A 21099-nucleotide genomic window follows, 5' to 3' on the forward strand; every position below is an offset into this window, starting at 1 on the left:
GTTAGTACAAGAATAAGTACCACATATCCGGAGATTTTGATATGGCTTTACATGCTGATAAGGTGTCAAGTTCAGACCTGCAAATGTTTCCAGGGAAATATTGTGTACTTCTTTGCTGGGCCCTTTTATTCCTGTGCATTTGAACCTCAATTTATGAACCCCTCATTGTACAAACTTTTTGATTTATAAACCCGAGACTGAATAAAATATGCTTTGTCTTGTGTGATTTTAGCTTATTTTTTAACAGCATTTTCAAGTTTTGAGCGCTGGAATGAGTCCAAAGACAGCAATGGACAAGCAACGTGCAGTTTGAAACATTCAAGCAGTATCCACAGTGTTGTCGACACTGCCTCTCCCTCTCTTCTGCTACAGGCAAACAAGATTAACTGACAAGGTCAAGTATATTTGACTTTTTATTTACTAATCATTGTAGTGACCTGGCTGTTAAGGAGTTTTGTGATTTCAAACTGTGAGTGCGCCACAGAGTAATGACAGTGTGTGTGCGTGTAGGCAGGGGGGCTGCATACGAGGCCAGTTCATCTAATTGTTGTTGTTTTGACTTTGTTGTTAAATAGAAAGTCGTTACTTCGACTTTTGCAGTTTTCCAAAATCTATTTATCATGGTTCCTCTCTGATTTGCGATCGTTTTTCAATTGAAAATAAAAAATAAAAATGTTTTCATTTTAATTATATTATTTTAAAACATTTTATTATGTCTCACAATATCATTGCTTTGTCTCTATTTTTTTTTTCTTTTTGATCCTTTAAATCAATATTACGTTTTGTTTTGTTGTTTGTTTTCGGGCTAAAATGTATGTAATAAGAGAATATTTACATTTAAAGGGCCTGTTTGCAATTTGTTAAAAGTTTTTTAAACCAAAAAAGTATTACAAGAAAATTACGGGCTAGCTTATTTTACCATTAGTTGTTTAACAGGATATTCTGTATTTTCTGAACCATAGGGTGTTGTTTACTTGAGTCATATTGCAGTCTACATGTATCTCTTATGTGTGACTGCCATCATATTGCAGTCTACACATATCTCTTATGTGTTACTGCCATCTACTGGTCACACTTATCATTTCACCATGTACCAAATAACATAGCTTTGAGGTCGGTAAGCACAACCAAAATGATTCCGTACATTAGGCACACCGGGTTATAAGGCGCACTGTCGAGTTTTGAGAAAATGAAAGGATTTTAAGTGCGCCTTATAGTGCGAAAAATATAGTACATATTTTTAAATTACTATATTTTTCAAAAATTATAATGAAATTATATGAAAATGCTCGTCAGTTTGAGGAATTTGTCTGACATTCATGCTTGTCACTGAAGTCTGTTGTTTTATTGTCACCGTGGTTATGTACTTTGTGTAAAAAAATAAAACATATTTGTTTCTCTGTAATTTATGATTATTGTGTTACAATGGAGTTTACTGTAATAGGTTTTAAAAATGAGATAAAATCAAGTCATTGACTCAACATCAAACAACGTCAATAATAATTTGACCAGTCAACTAATCAAAAAAACAATCACTGACTAGTCGACTATCAAAATAATTGTTAATTGCAGTTAGGGCTGCAACTAGCATGAGTTGGATGAAGAGTAGAAGGTATCTTCAGCAGCGATGTGACCCCAAGATGCAGCAGTTGAGATGGACGGGAGATGGTGAGAAAAATACTAAGAAAAATAAACTACTAAACAAAAGAAACAGAAAAACAGAAGAAGAAAAAAACAAAGAAAGCGAATGCTAAAGAAAAGCACAAGTCATGGAACTTTTTTGACCAAGTATTAGCATTAATATGTGACAAGAAAAACAGCAATGAACCGACGCTGTCTGACAGACTCCTTCTAAATAGGAGCCAGATTGGCAACCAGGCTCAGGTGAGCCAGCCAGGTAGCAGGTGTGCATAGAAGGAAGTGAAAATAACAAAATGAGGGCACAGGACAGGAACTAAAATAGCACACACCAGGAACAAGTAAACATGAGGGTAAAACAGTCACCACGACGTTACAACAACGTTTAATGGATTAAATCAAGAAGAAAAAAATGTGATTTATAGCATGTTGCTTTGATTAATCGTCTAATGAGTGTAAGTAATAAAAAAATATTAAATGGATTGCACAGAACTTTAAATAAGCAGACATAGTTTCTGCATGGCGGCTGCAATAAAGAGCAAATGAGAGCGGCGGTGTGTGGGTGCTGTGATGTGTGTGGTGGCGAACAGCAGGGTGGATTTTTTTCGCTCAAATTTTTATTAGATACATATGTCAAAAGTGCAATTTCATTTGCATTTATTAGAAAAAAGAATGAAGGCAGAAAATGTTTTTTTATTTCAAATATTTCCCCTAAAATATGCATTGAGACTTTTAGGTGTGTTTTATCCGATATTTTTGATTAATGGAACAAATTGATCAACAGATTACTCGATTACTAAAATAAGGTGTAACTCAAGCACGGAACGCGTGCAGACACACACACACCCACACGCACACACACACACACACACACACACACACACACACACACACACACACACACACACACACACACACACACACACACACACACACACACACACACACACACACACACACACACTAACGGTCCAAGAGAAGCAACTAAAAATTTTGAGTCATGTTGTTGTTATGATATAAAATACAATTAATGATAGTAGCCACATTTAGCTCAATGGTAATCATGAGCTGGCCACACACAAAACTAATGTGTGTTACGTTCAGTGTTCGGAATAACGACGTTATATGATAATGGCTTTACTAACGTTGTTACTATTACTAGTGATGAGTCATCTAATTAATCACTTTTACTTACGTTACAACGCCGTTAGCGAGGATTTTGATGTAACGTGGCATGCTACTTATGATGTGGTTGTATGTCAACATGACAGAGTCAGAGGCGCAGCAAGTTCAATGCAGGAAGTACATTTTTACTAATAAAAGTAACAATTAGCCCCACACTAAAATGAACTTGATATCAAATAGGATGAGGTAACATCACACAGCAAACACACAACATGTAAGTACGCACACACGTACTCACTACTACTACGTGGGAATAATGAGCAACAAACCAACGATTGAAGTGACAAACTTGCAATTCTAAAATAGCCCATTTGTGGACAAGGACAAAAGACAGCCGCCATGGAAGCACATTCAATCTCCTTATTCAAGAGTACTAAAACAATCCAGTGAAAAGATTAAACAGAACTGCCGTCACTGCCGGCAAACTGAGTCTGAAATAACAAACACAGCTGAGCTAATCCTGCTCTGTCTGGGCGCTGACGTCAAATGCCATTTTGCAACAGGCACCGCCTTTTAAAAGCACACACACACACACACACACACACACACACACACACACTCACACACACACACACACACACACACACACTCTGATCTCATGAAACATCTCAACTGCATTTGTTTGATATTTGGACCTATTTGGAACCGTGATCGCAGGGCACCTGCTGATTGGGCTGGGCATTGCCCTGGTGTATCGGCAAATTTGGCAGCCACTCAAGGAGCCAAAAGGCCCGATGGCAGCGATCCTTTTTCTGTCTCCCTGTAATGTTTTTCTGATCTTGAATGGGATTGTGCTAAAAATGTCAATTTCCCCTCGGGGATTAATAAAGTACTTCTGATTCTGATTCTGATATTTGAAGGTAGTAATTAACTACATTTAATAAAGACTAATTATGTTAGTAATTCTATTACTTTTTGGCAAAGTAATGAGTTACTGTAATTAATCAATTTCTTAAAGTAATTGTCCAAACACTGGTTACGTATGGGTGTAGTTTCCATCTTTATGTGCTAAACGCTTGCAACACTTTGCAAAGGTAGCGCCCCTTAGGCATCCTCTTAGATGTTGGCAAACAGTCCCTGTGAGAGAGCACTGTGGTTTTCACTATTATTTTTCATCTAAAAACGACAGTTAATAATTACACATTACTAAAATTAGATGAGGGGAGGGAGGGTCAGCAAGTGTCATTCATGAAGCTCGCCTTCCACCAACGTGATCTGTGCAGGAAACAATAATTAAGATCTATTCAAATTCAGGTCATGTCAGGAGATGAGCCAGTTAAATTATGCAAGAAGTTCTTTCCAGGAGGCGTTTGAAGTTTCCTTTTAGTCATGTTTTGACCGCCATGTCTTGTTTCGGGGCACGCTTAGAAGCTCCCTTCCTGTCTTGCTGACACATTTCAAAGTGCGGAGCAGCCAATGATACGCGCTTCAACTATCAGCCCACATTACACTGTAAAAAAATTATATATATATATATCAAAGGCTGACAAGAAGCGTGAACAATGCAGGCATCCTAAAGCTCCGGTCTATAATCTACACTGCTTTTGTGTCTCATTAAAGCCACATTTGACTTGAAACATGCTTCATTAAGCACGGCGTGTGTATTGATCCCAAGTGACGCACCTCCACTATATTAAGAGCAGCAAGATTGAATGGAGAGTTGCTGCTCTATAAATATGTAACAATAAATTAAACAATAGGTGTCGTCAAGAAAACGTTCGTTAATAATCTCCAGGGACCAAACAACACTTAGAGGGGAAAAATCCAATAATGAGAGACAATAAAGGTTGTCTCACGGAAGAGATGTTAATCATTGACTTAGAAAAACACACATGGCTGACATTGATTACATACAGCACACAATGAGTTCCCAAATTTTAAACGTACAAAACCCAAAACCAGTGAAGTTGGCACGTTGTGTAATTCGTAAATAAAAACAGAATACAATGATTTGCAAATCCTTTCCAACTTATATTCCATTGAATAGACTGCAAAGACAAGATATTTTATGTTCGAACTGAGAAACTAATAGTTTTTTTGCAAATAATCATTAACTTAGAATTTAATGGCAGCAACACATTGCAAAAAAGTTGGCACAAGGGCATTTTTACCACTGTGTTACATGGCCTTTCCTTTTAACAACACTCAGTAAACGTTTGGGAACTGAGGAGACCAATTTTTGAAGCTTTTCAGGTGGAATTATTTCCCATTCTTGCTTGATGTATAGCTTAAGTTGTTCAACAGTCCGGGGGTCTCCGTTGTGGTATTTTAGACTTCATAATGCGCCACACATTTTCAATGGGAGACAGGTCTGGACTACAGGCAGGCCAGTCTAGTACCCGCACTCTTTTACTACGAAGCCACACTGTTGTAACACATGGCTTGTCATAGTCTTGCTAAAATAAGCAGGGGCGTCCTTGATAACGTTGCTTGGATGGCAACATATGTTGCTCCAAAACCTGTATGTACCTTTCAGCATTAATGGTGCCTTCACAGATGTGTAAGTTACCCAGGCCTTGGGCACTAATACACCCCCATACCATCACAGATGCTGGCTTTTGAACTTTGCGCCTATAACAATCCAGGTGGTTCTCTTCCTCTTTGGTCCGGAGGACACGACATCCACAGTTTCCAAAAACAATTTGAAATGTGGACTCGTCAGACCACAGAACACTTTTACACTTTGCATCAGTCCATCTTAGATAAGCTCGGGCCCAGCGAAGCCTGGAGCGTTTCTGGGTGTTGTTGATAAATGGCTTTTGCTTTGCATAGTAGAGTTTTAACTTGCACTTACAGATGTTGCGACAAACTGTAGTTACTGACAGTGGTTTCCTGAAGTGTTCTTGAGCCCATGTGGTGATATCCTTTACACACTGATGTCGCTTTTTGATGCAGTACCGCCTGAGGGATCGAAGGTCCGTAATATCATCGCTTACGTGCAGTGATTTCTCCTGATTCTCTGAACCTTTTGATGATATTACGGACCGTAGATGGTGAAATCCCTAAATTCCTTGCAATAGCTGGTTGAGAAATGTTGATTTGATGAGCATTCCTCAACTTTCCCAGTCTTTTTTGCCACTTGTGCCAGCTTTTTTGAAACATGTTGCAGGCCTCAATATCCAAATGAGCTAATATTTGCAAAAAATAACAACGTTTTCCAATTTGAACGTTAAGTATCTTGTCTTTGCATTCTATTCAATTGAATATAGGTTGAAAAGGATTTGCAAATCATTGTATTCTGTTTTTATTTACCATTTACCTAACGTGCCAACTTCACTGGTTTTGGGGTTAGTAGATGAAAATATTTCTCTTCCAAGTGGATTCTTTTTTTTTCATTACTTCTTTTTGCTGAGGCTGAAAATTACAGATAAAAATCTCCAACATGGCACTGGAAGCAACGTCACATTTCAACACAAAGATTTACAACCTCTGGATGCAAACTGAAAGGAAACTTTGCTTGAATTTTTGTACACAAATGATTGTATTAATACAATAATTTAATGAACAATCAATAATCCCCCTAATCCAGGGCAAGGCAATTATTTTGCTTCGGGGAGCCAAATTTAGAGAAAAAAATGTGTCTGGGGGCCGGTATATCTATTTTTAGGAACACTAATACAAAACTTCACAATAATGTCTCATTGAATGTTAAAAACGTTATGACAGACCTCTCCATCGATATATTTTACAATCAAGCGAAACGCAACAAAAATGCAACAAACACAGCGAAATATGAACGTGAAGGGTAAAAACTAAACCCACCTACAATCTGATACACTTGATATATCACTAAGCTTTAGAACTTTGTTGTAAAAATCTCCTTCCGCGTCTGTCCCTGACACCTGCATTTCAGGCTGGCCGCTCTGGAAACACTGTGTGGAAACGCTCCCCACCCACACTGCTTGGTGCCTCGTCTGAGCTGCTGTGACTTAGATTACTTTAGTAACTAATTAGATTACCATAGTAACTAATTAGATTACCATAGTAACTAGTATATCATGCAAAAGCGCAGATTCCAACCATTGAAATACTTTATATAGTTCAAGATTTACGGTCATTAGAAAACATCACTGCACATCATAATGGCAGCTACAGTTTCCCTCTTAAAGATCTAAAAAAATTATTTGGGAATATCCGGTGGGCCAAATTGAAAAGCTTAACGTGTGGCTCCCGGGCCTTAATTTGTTTCCCTAATCCCAAAATGAAGGATAATTGTACTCCTTCAAAACATGGCTATGCAAATGTTGTGCATTCCCTTACATGCCTTTTTACAGCCAGGTGAGGATGCTCTTCTGCCAGCTTTGTTAGTGTCATTAGAATATTTACAAATAAAAGTGTATTGTGATGTATTAGGGGTGGTGTAAAAAATCAATTCACATTTGAATTGTGATTTTTATTCATTATAATTACATTTTTTCAAGAATTTATTCTTAAAAAAAATGTTTTTGACCATCCCCACCCTTATGTTATACAGCAGCCAAAAGGGTTGTTTTTGTAACCTGTAACTTGTTTTGAAAATGTTTTATAGAGCAAATAATATGTTGCGAGAATCAGTTTGAATTGATTGTGAATCGGATCGTCATCCCAAGAATTGAGAATCAAACTGAATCTTGAGTTGTTGTAAAATTCATATCCCTACTATTTATAATAATATTTCTCAAAATACGATGATTTTAAGCTTCTGATATGATAATTTGTCTTTGACAACACTGATTGCACTCCTAATCATTACACCCAACAACCACTTCATTAGGTACAAATGTGCAAAATAATGACCTTCTGACCTTCCTTGATTGACTATGTGAAAAATCTATCCATCCATTTTCTGTCCCTCTCAGGGTCACAGAAGTGCTGGAACCTGCCCCAGCTGCATTCGGGCAGGAGGCAAGGTACACCCTAGACAAGTCGCCACCTCATCGCAGTATGTGAAAAATAACCAATAAAAAAATACTGTAGTACTTACACTGTAAAAATACAAAGTTGATAGATTTTTGGGTAAAAAAAAAAACCTGGCAGCTCAGTCACCACAATTTTACAGTAAATAAAAAAGTGGTAGCGTTTTTTTCACGTACAGCAATGCACAGTAAAACAACGACTGTACATTTTACGGTAAAAAAAAAAACAACTTTCTTGCTGTGAGCAGGAGCGCGAACCACTGCATCACCGTGATGCCTATTAGCATTATATAGCCTTAAATTAATATTACCTTTATAAATAACAGTGGAAAAAGTGGAAAAAAACACTGTCAATTAAATGGTAAAATGTGTTGTATTTGTAGCATTTACAATGTAAAGCAATTTGTAGATTTTCCAGTAAAAAGGAAGCCCAGTCGCCAGGATTTTTCTGAAAAAATAAAAGTGATACCGTTTTTTTTTATTTCCAGTAATGCATTGTAGAAACAACAGTCGTAGATTTTGGGGTGAAAAAAAAAAAACTGTTAAAAAATAGTGGTATTTACATTCATTTGGGGTAAAAACACTGTACATTTTACAGTAAAATTAGCAGTATTTGTAGCATTTACACTGTGAAAATAATCTGTAAATTTTACGGTACAAAACGGTCAAATAAGTGGCAAGAATTTTACTGTCGAAATAAAAGTGGTACTGTTTTACCATTTACAGTACAGTAATGCACTGTAAAAACAACAATCATAGATTTTACGTTAAAAAAAAAACTCGCAAAAAAACTGGCAGCTCAGTTGCTAAAATGTTATCGGAAAAATAACAGCGGCAGCGTTTATAAATTTACAATACTTTTGTGTACACCAGTAAATTTTACGATAAAATTCTGGCAACTGTGCTTTTTTTTACCATACTATCTAAAGATCATTTTTGTTTTACAGTATTTAATGAGATGGGAGTCTCTCTTTTAGAAACGCCAAACCATCATTTTAAAAGATGTGTCGTTCAATAAGTCAAACTAGTTAAGATTCAACAGCGCCTCTGCTGGTTGTAGTCCAGTAGTAAACTCCATTTTGCCTCAATTGCTTCAAGACACGATTCATCAGCGATCCTTTTAACTACACGTTAAATTCATAAGCAAACCAGTTGTTATTCAAATCCCTAATAAGAAGTGTATGGAACAATTCTGACTTTACAAAAGTAAAGGTACCATTTGCAGGACATTGTAAATTGGACTGTTCAGGTTGTCTTTGAAAACGCTTCATCAGTTCATACTCACAGACGAGATAGGACAGCCTTAGTTTGAGAGGATAGTGCAGGGTTTAAAGTACCGGTTTTTTCGGACTATAAGGCGCACTTCAAATCCTTTTATTTTCTCAATACTCGACAGTGCGCCTTATAACCCGGTGTGCCTAATGTACGGAAAAATGTTGGTTGTGCTTACAGACCTCGAAGCTATTTTATTTGGTACATGGTGAAATGATAAGTGTAACCAGTCAAATGTTATATGTTCCATTGAAAATATAGAACATTACACACGGCACTGAAAAATCTATCAAAATGTTTTAGTACGACTTTGGTAAGCTATGAATCCGCACCGCTTGATGGATTGTACTGTGCTTCAACATACAAGTATTATTATGGTGTGTACAAGGTAAGACGTATTATCTGGCGTTTTGTTTCGCAATATTATGCAAAAGCAACTTTTCTTACCTTCTGGTACCTGCTGATCTGTATTTGGGATATGCATAAGTTCTGAAAATTTGCGCGCTTCCGCCTTTGTAGTCCATGTAGTGGATAAGCTTCTTCTTTTTCTCTATCTTCTTGTTATGGGACATTCATCCTCCGCTGTTGCCATTTCTAATATAAAGTAGTTTAAAGTTCTTACTTATATCTGTCAGTAAACTCGCCATGAAAGCGCTAAAACATACCGGTGTCGTGAGTTTACATTATTCAGCCACGGAACTTTAGTTATTACAGAGTTCCGGTCGGACGGTTTTTCGCGGGACACATTTCCACCGTTGTTATTGCACGAGTGAGCCACGGATGAGAAGATGCTGCTCTGTTATTGATTTAAGCAAAGTCTGAATGTCATTAAAACAGTTAGCTCCATCTTTTGACACTTCTTCCACTCCCGTCCTTGCACGCTACACCGCTACAACAAAGATGACGGGGAGAAGACGCTGTCGAAGGTGAGCCACGTAAATAAGACCGCCCACAAAACGGTGCATCCTGAAGCGACTGTCAGAAAGCAGCTTGAAGATGATCTGTAAAACATAATCTATGCAACATTACATGTTATGTAGACCACAAAGAAGTGTTTTCCATTTAGAAAAAAATAATAATAATATGACTCTTTTAATAAGCCCTATAATCTGATAATAATAATTTTGTATGAAAATAAACCTGAAAAGACCTGCTCATCGGCCGTGTGCCCTATGGTCCGGAAAATACAGTATTTATTCTCTAAGATAGAGACATGCCTGATCATGCCTTGACAAGAATGGTTTTGCTCGTTTGTGGTGCAGCATGAGAGCGGTCCTATCTAGTCTTTGAGCATGAACTGACAAAGGAAGAAAGGCGAAGTGTCTTCTATAAGACAAGATGATCTATGTGAGTTCCTAATGTTCCACACATTGATGGTGCATGAGGAGGTGTGTAAGATGGAATGATTCAGACTTTACCTTGGCAGCAAACGAGGAGCTGGGTTTCTCCAAGAGATCCCAAAGTTTCTTCCTCTTCTCCGAGCAGCACGTGGTGGTAAACTCCTCGCCTTCCCTCTCCCTCATGTTCTCCGCCTCCCTCTTGAGCTCCTCGTTCATCTGCTCCTTCTTCTGGTGGTAGCGGGCCTGGCAGCAGGACTCCAGGTAGATCTCGTCGATGCCCCAGAAGTCCAGCTCCTGGCTGAAGGACAGGGCGCACATCTCCTCCATCATGTGCAGCTTCCCCGTGCGATAGAAGTTGAGGATGGACGTGAAGGCGCCGGGGTGTCTGTCGAAGAAGTACTCGTTGCAGTCCAGGCTGTAGTCGTCACATATCTCCATGATGGAGTCGTGGGTGTTGCAGTCCCACAGCTTGCCCAGTCTGGTGCGGGGCAGCCGGTCCAGGGTCCTCCACAGGACCTCATGGAGGAGACCCCCCACGTTGAGCCTCACTCGGCGGGTGTGCTTGCTCCGGATGATGTCCATGGCGTCTGGCAGCAACGTGCTGTCCGACCTGGACACCGTTTGGATCATCTTTCACTTGTACCAAAGAATGTAGGTGCGGTGCGGTCGGGGTTAAGAAGACATGGTCTTTTGGGGGACCTCATCGGGGTCTGCACTCTTCTCCTTCTGGAAAAAGAACAACATTTAAGCCACAACTTAATGCCATCCATCCATTTGCTACTGCTTGTCCCTCTTGGGGTGGCTGGAGCCTATCCCAGCTGCATTCGGGCAGAAGGCAGGGTACACCCTGGACAAGTCGCCACCTCATCACAGGGCCAACACTGATAGACAATGTTAAGTACCGGGAGGGAACCCATGCAATCACGGGGAGAATATGCAAACTTTACACAAAAATATCGAACCCAGACCTTCGTATCAGCACTAGCACTAACCCCTATTCCACCGTGCTGGCCCCGCAACTTAATGAATATAAATGAATGAATCCATTCATTTATAACATTGCATTATAACATTGTAACAGTAGAAGAGAAAGTCAAACACAAATACAGATAGACGGAGTACATATTGAAAGGGTAAAATAAAACACATTTTTAGGTGTAATAATAGATGATAAGATGAACTGGAAATCTCATGTAAAAAAAATATACAACATAAAGTAGCAAGAAACACGTAAATAATGAATAAAGCAAAACATGTTCTAGACCAAAAATCATTTCTTATTCTTTACTGCTCGCTAGTGTTACCATGTCTGAGTTATTGTGTAGAAATATGGGGAAACAACTTCAAATGTGCGCTTCATTCACTAACTGTGTTACAAAAAAGATCAATTAGAATAATACATAATGTTGGATATAGAGAACATACTAACCCTTTATTTATTAAATCACAAATATTGAAATTCAACGACTTGGTGAATTTGCAAACTGCTAAAATTATGTACATTGCAAACTATAACCTGTTACCCAAGAATGTACAACAATTCTTCTCAACAAAAGAGGAGAAATATAACCTTAGAGGAAAATCTAATTTAAAACATTTGTATGCACGTACAACACTTAAAACCTTTAGTATATCTGTATGTAGAATTAAATTATGGAATGGATTAAGCAAAGAAATCAAACAAAGCACAAATATGATTCAGTTTAAGAGACTGTTCAAACTACAATTGTTCACAAAGTACACAGAACAAGAATTATGATGAACATCTTCAACCCTTTTTTTTTTAGATAAAGATTATTTATGTATTTAATATTTGTTTACTTACTATGGTATATTATTTCTTGATTATTTATTCACTGTTCTGTTACAGAGAACAAGGAAATGGGATGAAATTGCTATGGTATGAAAGGGGTAGGATTAAATAAACTCAGCTTCTTCCTACTCCTTTTTGGACGTGCTGTAAAGAAACAACTGGAAATATGTGATGCATTACATTGTATCAGATGCATGTTCCAAATAAATGAAACTAAACTGAATTATCAATATCAGACACTGGTATTCATAAAATAATAATACATGGGTTATTCCGGATCAATGATATCAGTCACTGCAGGATTCATTAAATAATAATAAATGACTGAATTCAGGATAAATAATATCAGACACAAGTATTCATTGGATATTGATGATTGTAAACTGGATGAATCATTCCAGACTCTATGGTATTCATTAAATACCGTATAAATGATAAGTGATACTCATCAAATAATGATAAATAAAGGAATTCAGAAGAAATGATATCAGACACTAATATATATTAATTGGCGATGAATAGATGAAGATAGGATACATGATATCAGACACTATTCGTATTCGTTGTGGTATTTTTTAAGTAAGGATAAATGAATGAAGTCATTGTATGATCAATCAATCAATCAAAGTTTACTTATACAGCCCTTAATCTCAAATGTCTCAGAAGGCTGCACAAGCCACAACGACATCAGATCCCACATCAGGGCAAGAAACAAACTCAACCCAATGGGAATAACGTGAAACCCGCAGATGTGGGGACCCCCTTGGGTGACCAATGCAATTGATGCCGAGTGGATATGGATATGATACATGATATCAGACACTGGCGTTCATAAAAAAGTATATAAATTAATTAATTTAGGACACTGTTATTCATTAAATAATGTTAAATAAATTAATTTAGGTTAAATAATATCAGACACTGTGGTATTACATTAATAATTATAAATTAATTAATTCAGGATGAATGATATCAGACACTGTGGGGTTAATTAAATGTTAAATGAATGGATTCAGGACAAATAATATCAGACACTGACACTGTAGTATTCATAAATAATGACAAAAAAAGGAATTTAGGACAAATGATATATGGTATTACTCTTTTTTCATGAAATAGTTATACATGAGTCAATTTAAGATAAATAATCAAACACTGGTATTCATTATATAATTAAAAAATGAGGTCAAATAAGAATATGTATTGTCCTTGCACAAGCAAAATGTTGGGCACGGATTATGTACTCGGCGCAGAACAGGTAACTAACAACAATATTTAGAAAAAAATACAAATAAATAAAAATAAATAGATAAATAAACTGGAATCTTATACACTCATTTTAATGAACAACTAAAGATGAATGATATCAGACACTGGTATTCAGTAAATAATGATCAATGAACAATTAAGGATAAATCATATAATATGTTAGTATTCATTAAATAATGGTAGATGAATAAAGTTAGGATAAATAATATCCAACACTCGTATTTATAGTAAATAAGGTAATGATACATTTGTTGAAAGGACTAGTTGGTACAATCCCTGGGGACTCTGCATGGCAGGGGCGTCCTCATCCCTGAGCCAGGCTTGCACCTGACCGCATACCTAAATGAGGCTAAGTGACACTGCTGGGAGGCTTTTCCACCATTGGGACACATCTTCAGTTGTGTGCCCCAGCGTCACTCTGTGTTTCGGCCCGGCTTACCACAAGACACCCTCTGCCGAGGAAGGGTCCACCCCAGGGCGATCAAATCCCTGGGTGTGTGCATCCCATTAGGTGTTAGCCTTAGCAGCCCAGCTGGTGTCACTCCTCCTCAACCACAACCAATGGCTCGTCCTCTCTGCTGTGTTGGCCAACTCTTTATTGGCCTGTCTGTGAGCCTGCCCCCTGACTCCAACCTCCCTAAGGAGCTTTGCTGTTGTGCTTGCTACAAAGCCCCTACAGCCCACCTCCACTGGGCGCACCCTTACCCTCCAGCCTCTGTCCTCTGCCTCAGCTGCAAGGTTGGAGTATCGCAGCTTCTTGCGTTCATACGCTTCTTCGATGGCATCCTCCCACGGAACTGTCAGTTCAATAATATAGACTGTATGGCAGGTTTCAGACCATAGGACGAGGTCTGGACGCAGGGTGGTCGTTGCGATCGCCGGGGGGAAAATGAGCCTCTGATCTAAGTCGACTCGCATCTGCCAGTCCCTGGCTGCATTCAATGGGCTTAGATCAGGATTTGAAGGTCTCGTCTTCAGCTTTTCCCCCTCCCGAACAAACGCTGGTAGGTGTCGGCACACTTCCTGGTTGTTGATGGGTTGGGCATTGATGGATATCCTCCTGCACTCAAGTTTGTCAGCTAGACATCTGAGGACCTGGTTATGTCTCCACGTATATCTGCCTTGAGTGAGGCTGGTTCTACAGCCAACCATTATGTGCTTGAGTGTTGCTGGGGTTGTACACAGGGGACAGGATGGGTCCTTTCCAAACCATTATTGTAGGTTTATGGGAGATGGTAACGTATCATATGTTGCTCGAACGATGAAACTCAGTCTGTTGGATTCCATTCCCCAAAGTTCGCTCCACGTGAGTTTTTTCTTTACAACACCCTCCCACCTTGTCCAGCGGCCCTGTTTGGCTTGTGTTGCGGCTTTGGAACGTCTGGTTGTTTCCTCCTGACGACGCACTTCCTCTACAACCATAGTTCGACGTTCGGTTGCAGATGCCTTTTGCCAGAGAGGAGTTACGGTTCCAAGGCCAAAGCCTCCTCTGCCTTCTTGGACATGGCCCACTACGTCACGATGGAGCAAAGCTGATTTGGCCTGTAGCACAGCTGTGACTGGGGTCCACTTCCACCCTGTAACGAGGCAAGGAGCGGCGGCTCTCACCACAGGGTCCCGGGAGTCAGTGAGGGACATCTCCAGCCTCACCTTGGCACATTTGAACTCTTCGACCAGGCTAGAAATTGGCAGCGACAGGGCTCCGTTGCTGTAGAGTCCAACGCTGCTGAAGCACTTTGGAAGTCCGAGCCACTTCCTTACATGCGAGTTCACTAGCCTTTCCAAGCGAGTAGCATGGCATATTGAGACCTCATACATAGTTAACGGCCACCGGAGTCTGGGTAGCAACCCAAACTGCAGGCACCAGAGCTTCAGTTTCCCTGGTAGTGCAGTGCTATTAATCTGCCTGAGGCCGTTAGCCATGTCCTGCCGCAGTTGTTCAAGTTGCTGGGTGTCTCTGAGATCTGCATTATACCATCTTCCGAGGCTCTTGATGGGCTTCTCTAGGAGTGTTGGAATTGGTTCCTCGCTGATGTGGAACCGCTCACCTGTTAGTTGGCCTTTTATGATGGAGATGCTGCGTGACTTGCTTGGCTTGAAGTCCATCCCTGCCCATTGAATGTTTTCCTGGAGTTATATCAGACACTGTGGGGTTAATAAATTGTAAAATGAATTAATTCAGGATAAATAATAGCAGGTACTGTAGTAATCATTAAATATTGACGAATAAAGAAATGTAGGATAAATTGTATAATACTTCATACGTAATACTTTTATGAAATAGTAATAAATTAATCGATTCAGGGTAAATAAGCATTCGTTAAATAATGATACATGAATAATAAAGAATGAATGATATGAGACACCGGTATTCATTATATAATGCTAAATAAACAATTAATGATACATTTCATTGGACACTGGTATACAGTAAATAATGTTAAATTAACATCTAGGATAACTGATATCAAACACAATGGATGTCAACCTTCTTCTATACATTTTGTAAACAACTTTAATCATTCATATTACTAAACAGTATCATGTTTGTACATTGTACAGTACAGAGCTTTTGTGCTGTGGTGTTGCTGTTATGGAATATTAGCAACTGACCTTTCCTTCCACTCTCATTGTGCGGTGAAGGTACAGTGGAGGTGTCCTACTGTACAGCAGCAATGTCAGCTGGTTTATCCACTCATCAGACAACAGAATAGATATTCTAATCTGCTTTAGGAGGCACAGCCGCTTTTCTTGCTGACAAGGGTGGAGGCGAGAATAGACTTACTGTACTCGCTACTGCACCGCTGTTACTTTTTAGCAACGTAAACCCCATGAAAAAGTTTAAGGATTGTGCACAATTTTTAAACATTTTTGTTTAATCATACAGCTATTTTATTTTTGTTACTTAATTACGGTATCAGCACGGTGTCACAGGGGTTAGTGTATGTGCCTCACAATAAGAAGGTCCTGGGTTCGATCCCTGGGCTCGGGGTCTTTCTGTGTGTAGTTTGCATGTTCTCCCCGTGACTGTGTGGGTTCCCTCCCACCTCCAAAGACATGCACCTGGGGATAGGTTGATTGGCAACACTAAATTGGCCCTAGTGTGTGAATGTGAGTGTGAATGTTGTCTGTCTATCTGTGTTGGCCCTGCGATGAGGTTGCGACTTGTCCAGGGTGTACCACGCTTTCCACCCGAATGCAGCTGAGATAGGCTCCAGCACACCCCGCGACCCCAAAAGGGACAAGCGGTAAAAATGGATGGATGGATATATATATATATATATATACATATATATATATATATATATATACACATACATACAGACAGACAGACGTCCCTCGCCACACCGCTCCTTCAGTTTGCGACTTGACTTCAGATTTTTTTTCTAAGCATACTCCACATATTTTTGGGCTAAATTAAGTATTTTCAAACCACAAAAAATGCCAAATGAATAAACAATTTTAATATACAGTAGAATTGGCCGCTAAAGGAGACCAAACCAATCATAACGCCTCAATGAAGATTACTATAATAGATTAAAATGTTGCAAATGTGACTATGTGGGCTCTCTATTGGTAAAACACATACAAACCCCGTTTCCATATGAGTTGGGAAATTGTGTTAGATGTAAATATAAACGGAATACAATGATTTGCAAATCCTTTTCAACCCATATTCAATTGAATGCACTACAAAGACAAGATATTTGATGTTCAAACTCATAAACGTAATTTTTTTTTGCAAATAATAATTAACTTAGAATTTCGTGGCTGCAACACGTACCAAAGTAGTTGGGAAAGGGCATGTTCACCACGATGTTACATGGCCTTTCCTTTTAACAACACTCAGTACTGAGGAGACACATTTCTTAAGCTTCTCAGGTGGAATTCTTTCCCATTCTTGCTTGATGTACAGCTTAAGTTGTTCAACAGTCCGGGGGTCTCCGTTGTGGTATTTTAGGCTTCATAATGCGCCACACATTTTCAATGGGAGACAGTTCTGGACTACAGGCAGGCCAGTCTAGTACCCGCACTCTTTTACTATGAAGCCACGTTGATGTAACACGTGGCTTGGCATTGTCTTGCTGAAATAAGCAGGGGCGTCTATGGTAACGTTGCTTGGATGGCAACATATGTTGCTCCAAAACCTGTATGTACCTTTCAGCATTAATGGCGCCTTCACAGATGTGTAAGTTACCCATGTCTTGGGCACTAATACACCCCCATACAATCACAGATGCTGGCTTTTCAACTTTGCGCCTATAACAATCCGGATGGTTCTTTTCCTCTTTGGTCCGGAGGACACGACGTCCACAGTTTCCAAAAATAATTTGAAATGTGGACTCGTCAGACCACAGAACACTTTTCCACTTTGTATCAGTCCATCTTAGATGAGCTCAGGCCCAGCGAAGCCGACGGCATTTCTGGGTGTTGTTGATAAACGGTTTTCACCTTGCATAGGAGAGTTTTAACTTGCACTTACAGATGTAGCAACCAACTGTAGTTACTGACAGTGGGTTTCTGAAGTGTTCCTGAGCCCATATGGTGATATCCTTTACACACTGATGTCGCTTGTTGATGCAGTACAGCCTGATGGATGGAAGGTCACGGGCTTAGCTGCTTACGTGCAGTGATTTCTCCAGATTATCTGAACCCTTTGATGATATTACGGACCGTAGATGGTGAAATCCCTAAATTCCTTGCAATAGCTGGTTGAGAAAGTTTTTTCTTAAACTGTTCAACAATTTGCTCACGCATTTGTTGACAAAGTGGTGACCCTCGCCCCTCCTTGTTTGTGAATGACTGAGCATTTCATGGAATCTACTTTTATACCCAATCATGGCACCCACCTGTTCCCAATTTGCCTGTTCACCTGTGGGATGTTCCAAATAAGTGTTTGATGAGCATTCCTAAACTTTATCAGTATTTATTGCCACCTTTCCCAATTTCTTTGTCATGTGTTGCTGGCATCAAATTCTAAAGTTAATGATTATTTGCAACAACAAAAAAAAATGTATCAGTTTGAACATCAAATATGTTATCTTTGTGGCATATTCAACTGAATATGGGTTGAAAATGATTTGCAAATCATTGTATTCCGTTTATATTTACATCTAACACAATATCCCAACTCATATGGAAATGGGGTTTGAAGGTCGAAAACAGGTATTTTTTTTATTTTTATGCCTTATCAATGAAAATGTATAATTAATAATTCATACTTCACAAAAATCAATTGATCACTATGGAATTCTACCACACACATATTCCTAGCCCCATCCTGTCAGTCATAAAAATAATATAGGAAATGTACCCAAATATTCTCATTGTCTGCAGTGGCACGCAACATTAGTGCTGGGCTGGTAAAAAAAAATAGTATGTTTGTTATTCTGCACCCAAGGTTAAACATATAATTTAACTATTTGTTTTACAGTGTTTTTTTGTTTTACTGTATTTTATTTGTATTCATACTGGGCCACACTGGGGGGTCTCTGTTTATTTGAGGGCCACACTGCAGTTACGGTAACAGTAATTCTACATATGAATATAAATATATAAGGATTCATTTAATGATATTGTTACACAATTGCCTATGCATTTCATCATTATATGTTTACATACACTGTTGAAAAAACCCTGTACATTTTCCGGTAAAAAAAAAACTGGCAGCCTAACCGCATTAAATTTACTGTAAAACTATGGTGTTTTTTACAGTATTAGTTGAATTCATGCGGTTAGGCTGCCAGTTTTTTTTAACCGGAAAATAGAAAAACGGTTAAACTGTTTTTTTTACAGAAAAACTTTGGGGATTGAGCCTCCAGTTTTTTACCATAAAATATATTGTCATTTTTACAGTGTACACTTTGATGGATAACTTTCTTTGAAATCATAAGTCAAGCAGGTATTTAAGTATTTATTTTTAATGTACTAATTTGTTAATTGGTTCCGGACATGGCAGCGATAAATGAATTTCCGCAAATTAGAAATAATTAATTATGGATCAAATATTTTCATAGCTGGAGGATATAAAAAAACAAACATGCAATATGTCTAATAATGTCTGGATTAATGTATCGTGGTGAGTTTTACTAGAAACATGTGCTTTTGTAAGGTTTGCAAACACAACATTTAGTTTTTTTACTCAATATGACATTAATGTTCCTAGAATCCTGAGAAAATTAGTTTGAAGCAATAAAAAATGGTTTCAAGCATAACGCCGAAACCAAACATGCAATGTCTAATAATGCCTATATTAATGTATCTTTGTGAGTTTTAATAGAAACATGTGCTTTTGTAAGGTTTGCAAACACAAAATTAGTTGTTTTTTTTACTCAATATGACAGTAATGTTCCTAGAAACCTGAGAAAATGTGTTTGATGCAATAAAAAATGATTTCAAGAACATGATTTTTTTGCCTTTTAAATAATTTTTTCAACTCTATGAGAGCCCTCTAGATTTGAAATAAAACCCTTTAGTCACTTTTCCACTCTTCTAATCCACTATGGTAATGCTGCTTGGGACTGAGCCAATCAGTGGCCACAATACGCTCTGATTGATTCGGTCTAATCTAGTGGCCAATAATCCTGTCATATTGATAGTTTAAAGTTTTTTTAGCCATTTTAATGCTTGATCATGTTTATTTTCGGAGCAAAGAATGGTAGAATATGCGTTAACAATACCACAAATATCCCCCAAAATCTGCGATGTGGCGAGGGACAGCTGTAATTGCATTTTTTCGCCATTCTCTTAAAATGAATTGCAAGGATAATAAAAATATATATACAGAACATTGTTTATATTTGCACTGGGGTATAGAAGTGCATCAGTGAGGGATGTTTTTTTTAATGAATTGTATTCCAATAGTATCAATTGGACTTAAATAAATGTAACACAAAAAGTGATTTGAATGTTATTAATAATCAAATGTCTACAAATGATTGTATGATTGCAAGTTATTTGTCCAGTATGATGTTTTAATGACAGCGTGTGAGCTATCCAGTGCTGAAGTCGCTGTCCACTGACTTTGGTGCTGAAACCATCACTTTCACAACCACAACAATAAACGGTAAACAATGACTTTTCGATAGAATCCAAAAAAAGTTTCACAAATATTAGAAAAATAAAAACAGAATAGAATGTATAAAAATATGTGAACATACCAAGCTATCGTGCAGCATCTCCCTTCCGGTGTCACCCGTGTCAAAAAGCTGCCAAACCGTCTGGATTTGAGGCTGTGATGAAGGCATCATGAGCAGCGTGGATCTGGAGAGCAATGGAGCTCTTTTTTTCTGATTATTTTTTCCCCCGACAGACACGTCACGTCAAGTGTGCATCCCTCCTCCTCCTCTCCTGGTGAATCAACAAGTAGACCCAGTCGGTGAAGACTTGGGTTCGGTTCCTCCTCCTCAGGACCGCAGAGTGTTCTCCATCCAGTAGGAGAGTGGACCGACTGAGAGGATGATGCTGCCTGCTGCCTGCTGCACTTCTCTCAGGCTCCCCGGGCAGGATTTAACCCTCACTGTGCCAGCATGAACACACTGCCTGGCTTCCACCAGAAGGTGCTGTTTTGCTCATATTTATATTTTATGATCAATGAAATTAGTGTACATAATAGAAAGTTGTGTTGTGTTATGATTGAAATCTGCCTAGCAACAAAGGCTGGTTACATTGCTGCTTATTTCTCGGG

General features: G+C 38.6%; 1 protein-coding gene across 3 annotated transcripts in view; it reads right to left on the bottom strand.

Annotated features, from left to right (window-relative positions):
- The window catches only part of LOC133654065 (potassium voltage-gated channel subfamily B member 1-like), a 187007-nt gene extending 166157 nt beyond the window's left edge, over nt 1–20850 (bottom strand). Inside the window, exons 1-3 of one of the 3 annotated variants that reach the window (XM_062054039.1) lie at nt 20573–20850; nt 15461–15557; nt 10409–11056 (exon numbers count right to left, since the gene is read on the bottom strand). In XM_062054039.1, the coding sequence (XP_061910023.1) occupies nt 10409–10960 (552 nt within the window). In that variant the 5' untranslated portion in view covers nt 10961–11056; nt 15461–15557; nt 20573–20850. Of the gene's footprint in view, nt 1–10408; nt 11057–14117; nt 14355–15460; nt 15558–20572 lie in introns of those variants that run through there. The other 2 variants (XM_062054048.1, XM_062054058.1) reach the window with 2 other exon arrangements.
- Between the last annotated feature and the right edge of the window lie 249 nt (nt 20851–21099).

The sequence above is a fragment of the Entelurus aequoreus genome, linkage group LG01 (genome assembly GCF_033978785.1).
Source record: "Entelurus aequoreus isolate RoL-2023_Sb linkage group LG01, RoL_Eaeq_v1.1, whole genome shotgun sequence".
Classification (NCBI taxonomy): Eukaryota; Metazoa; Chordata; class Actinopteri; order Syngnathiformes; family Syngnathidae; genus Entelurus; species Entelurus aequoreus.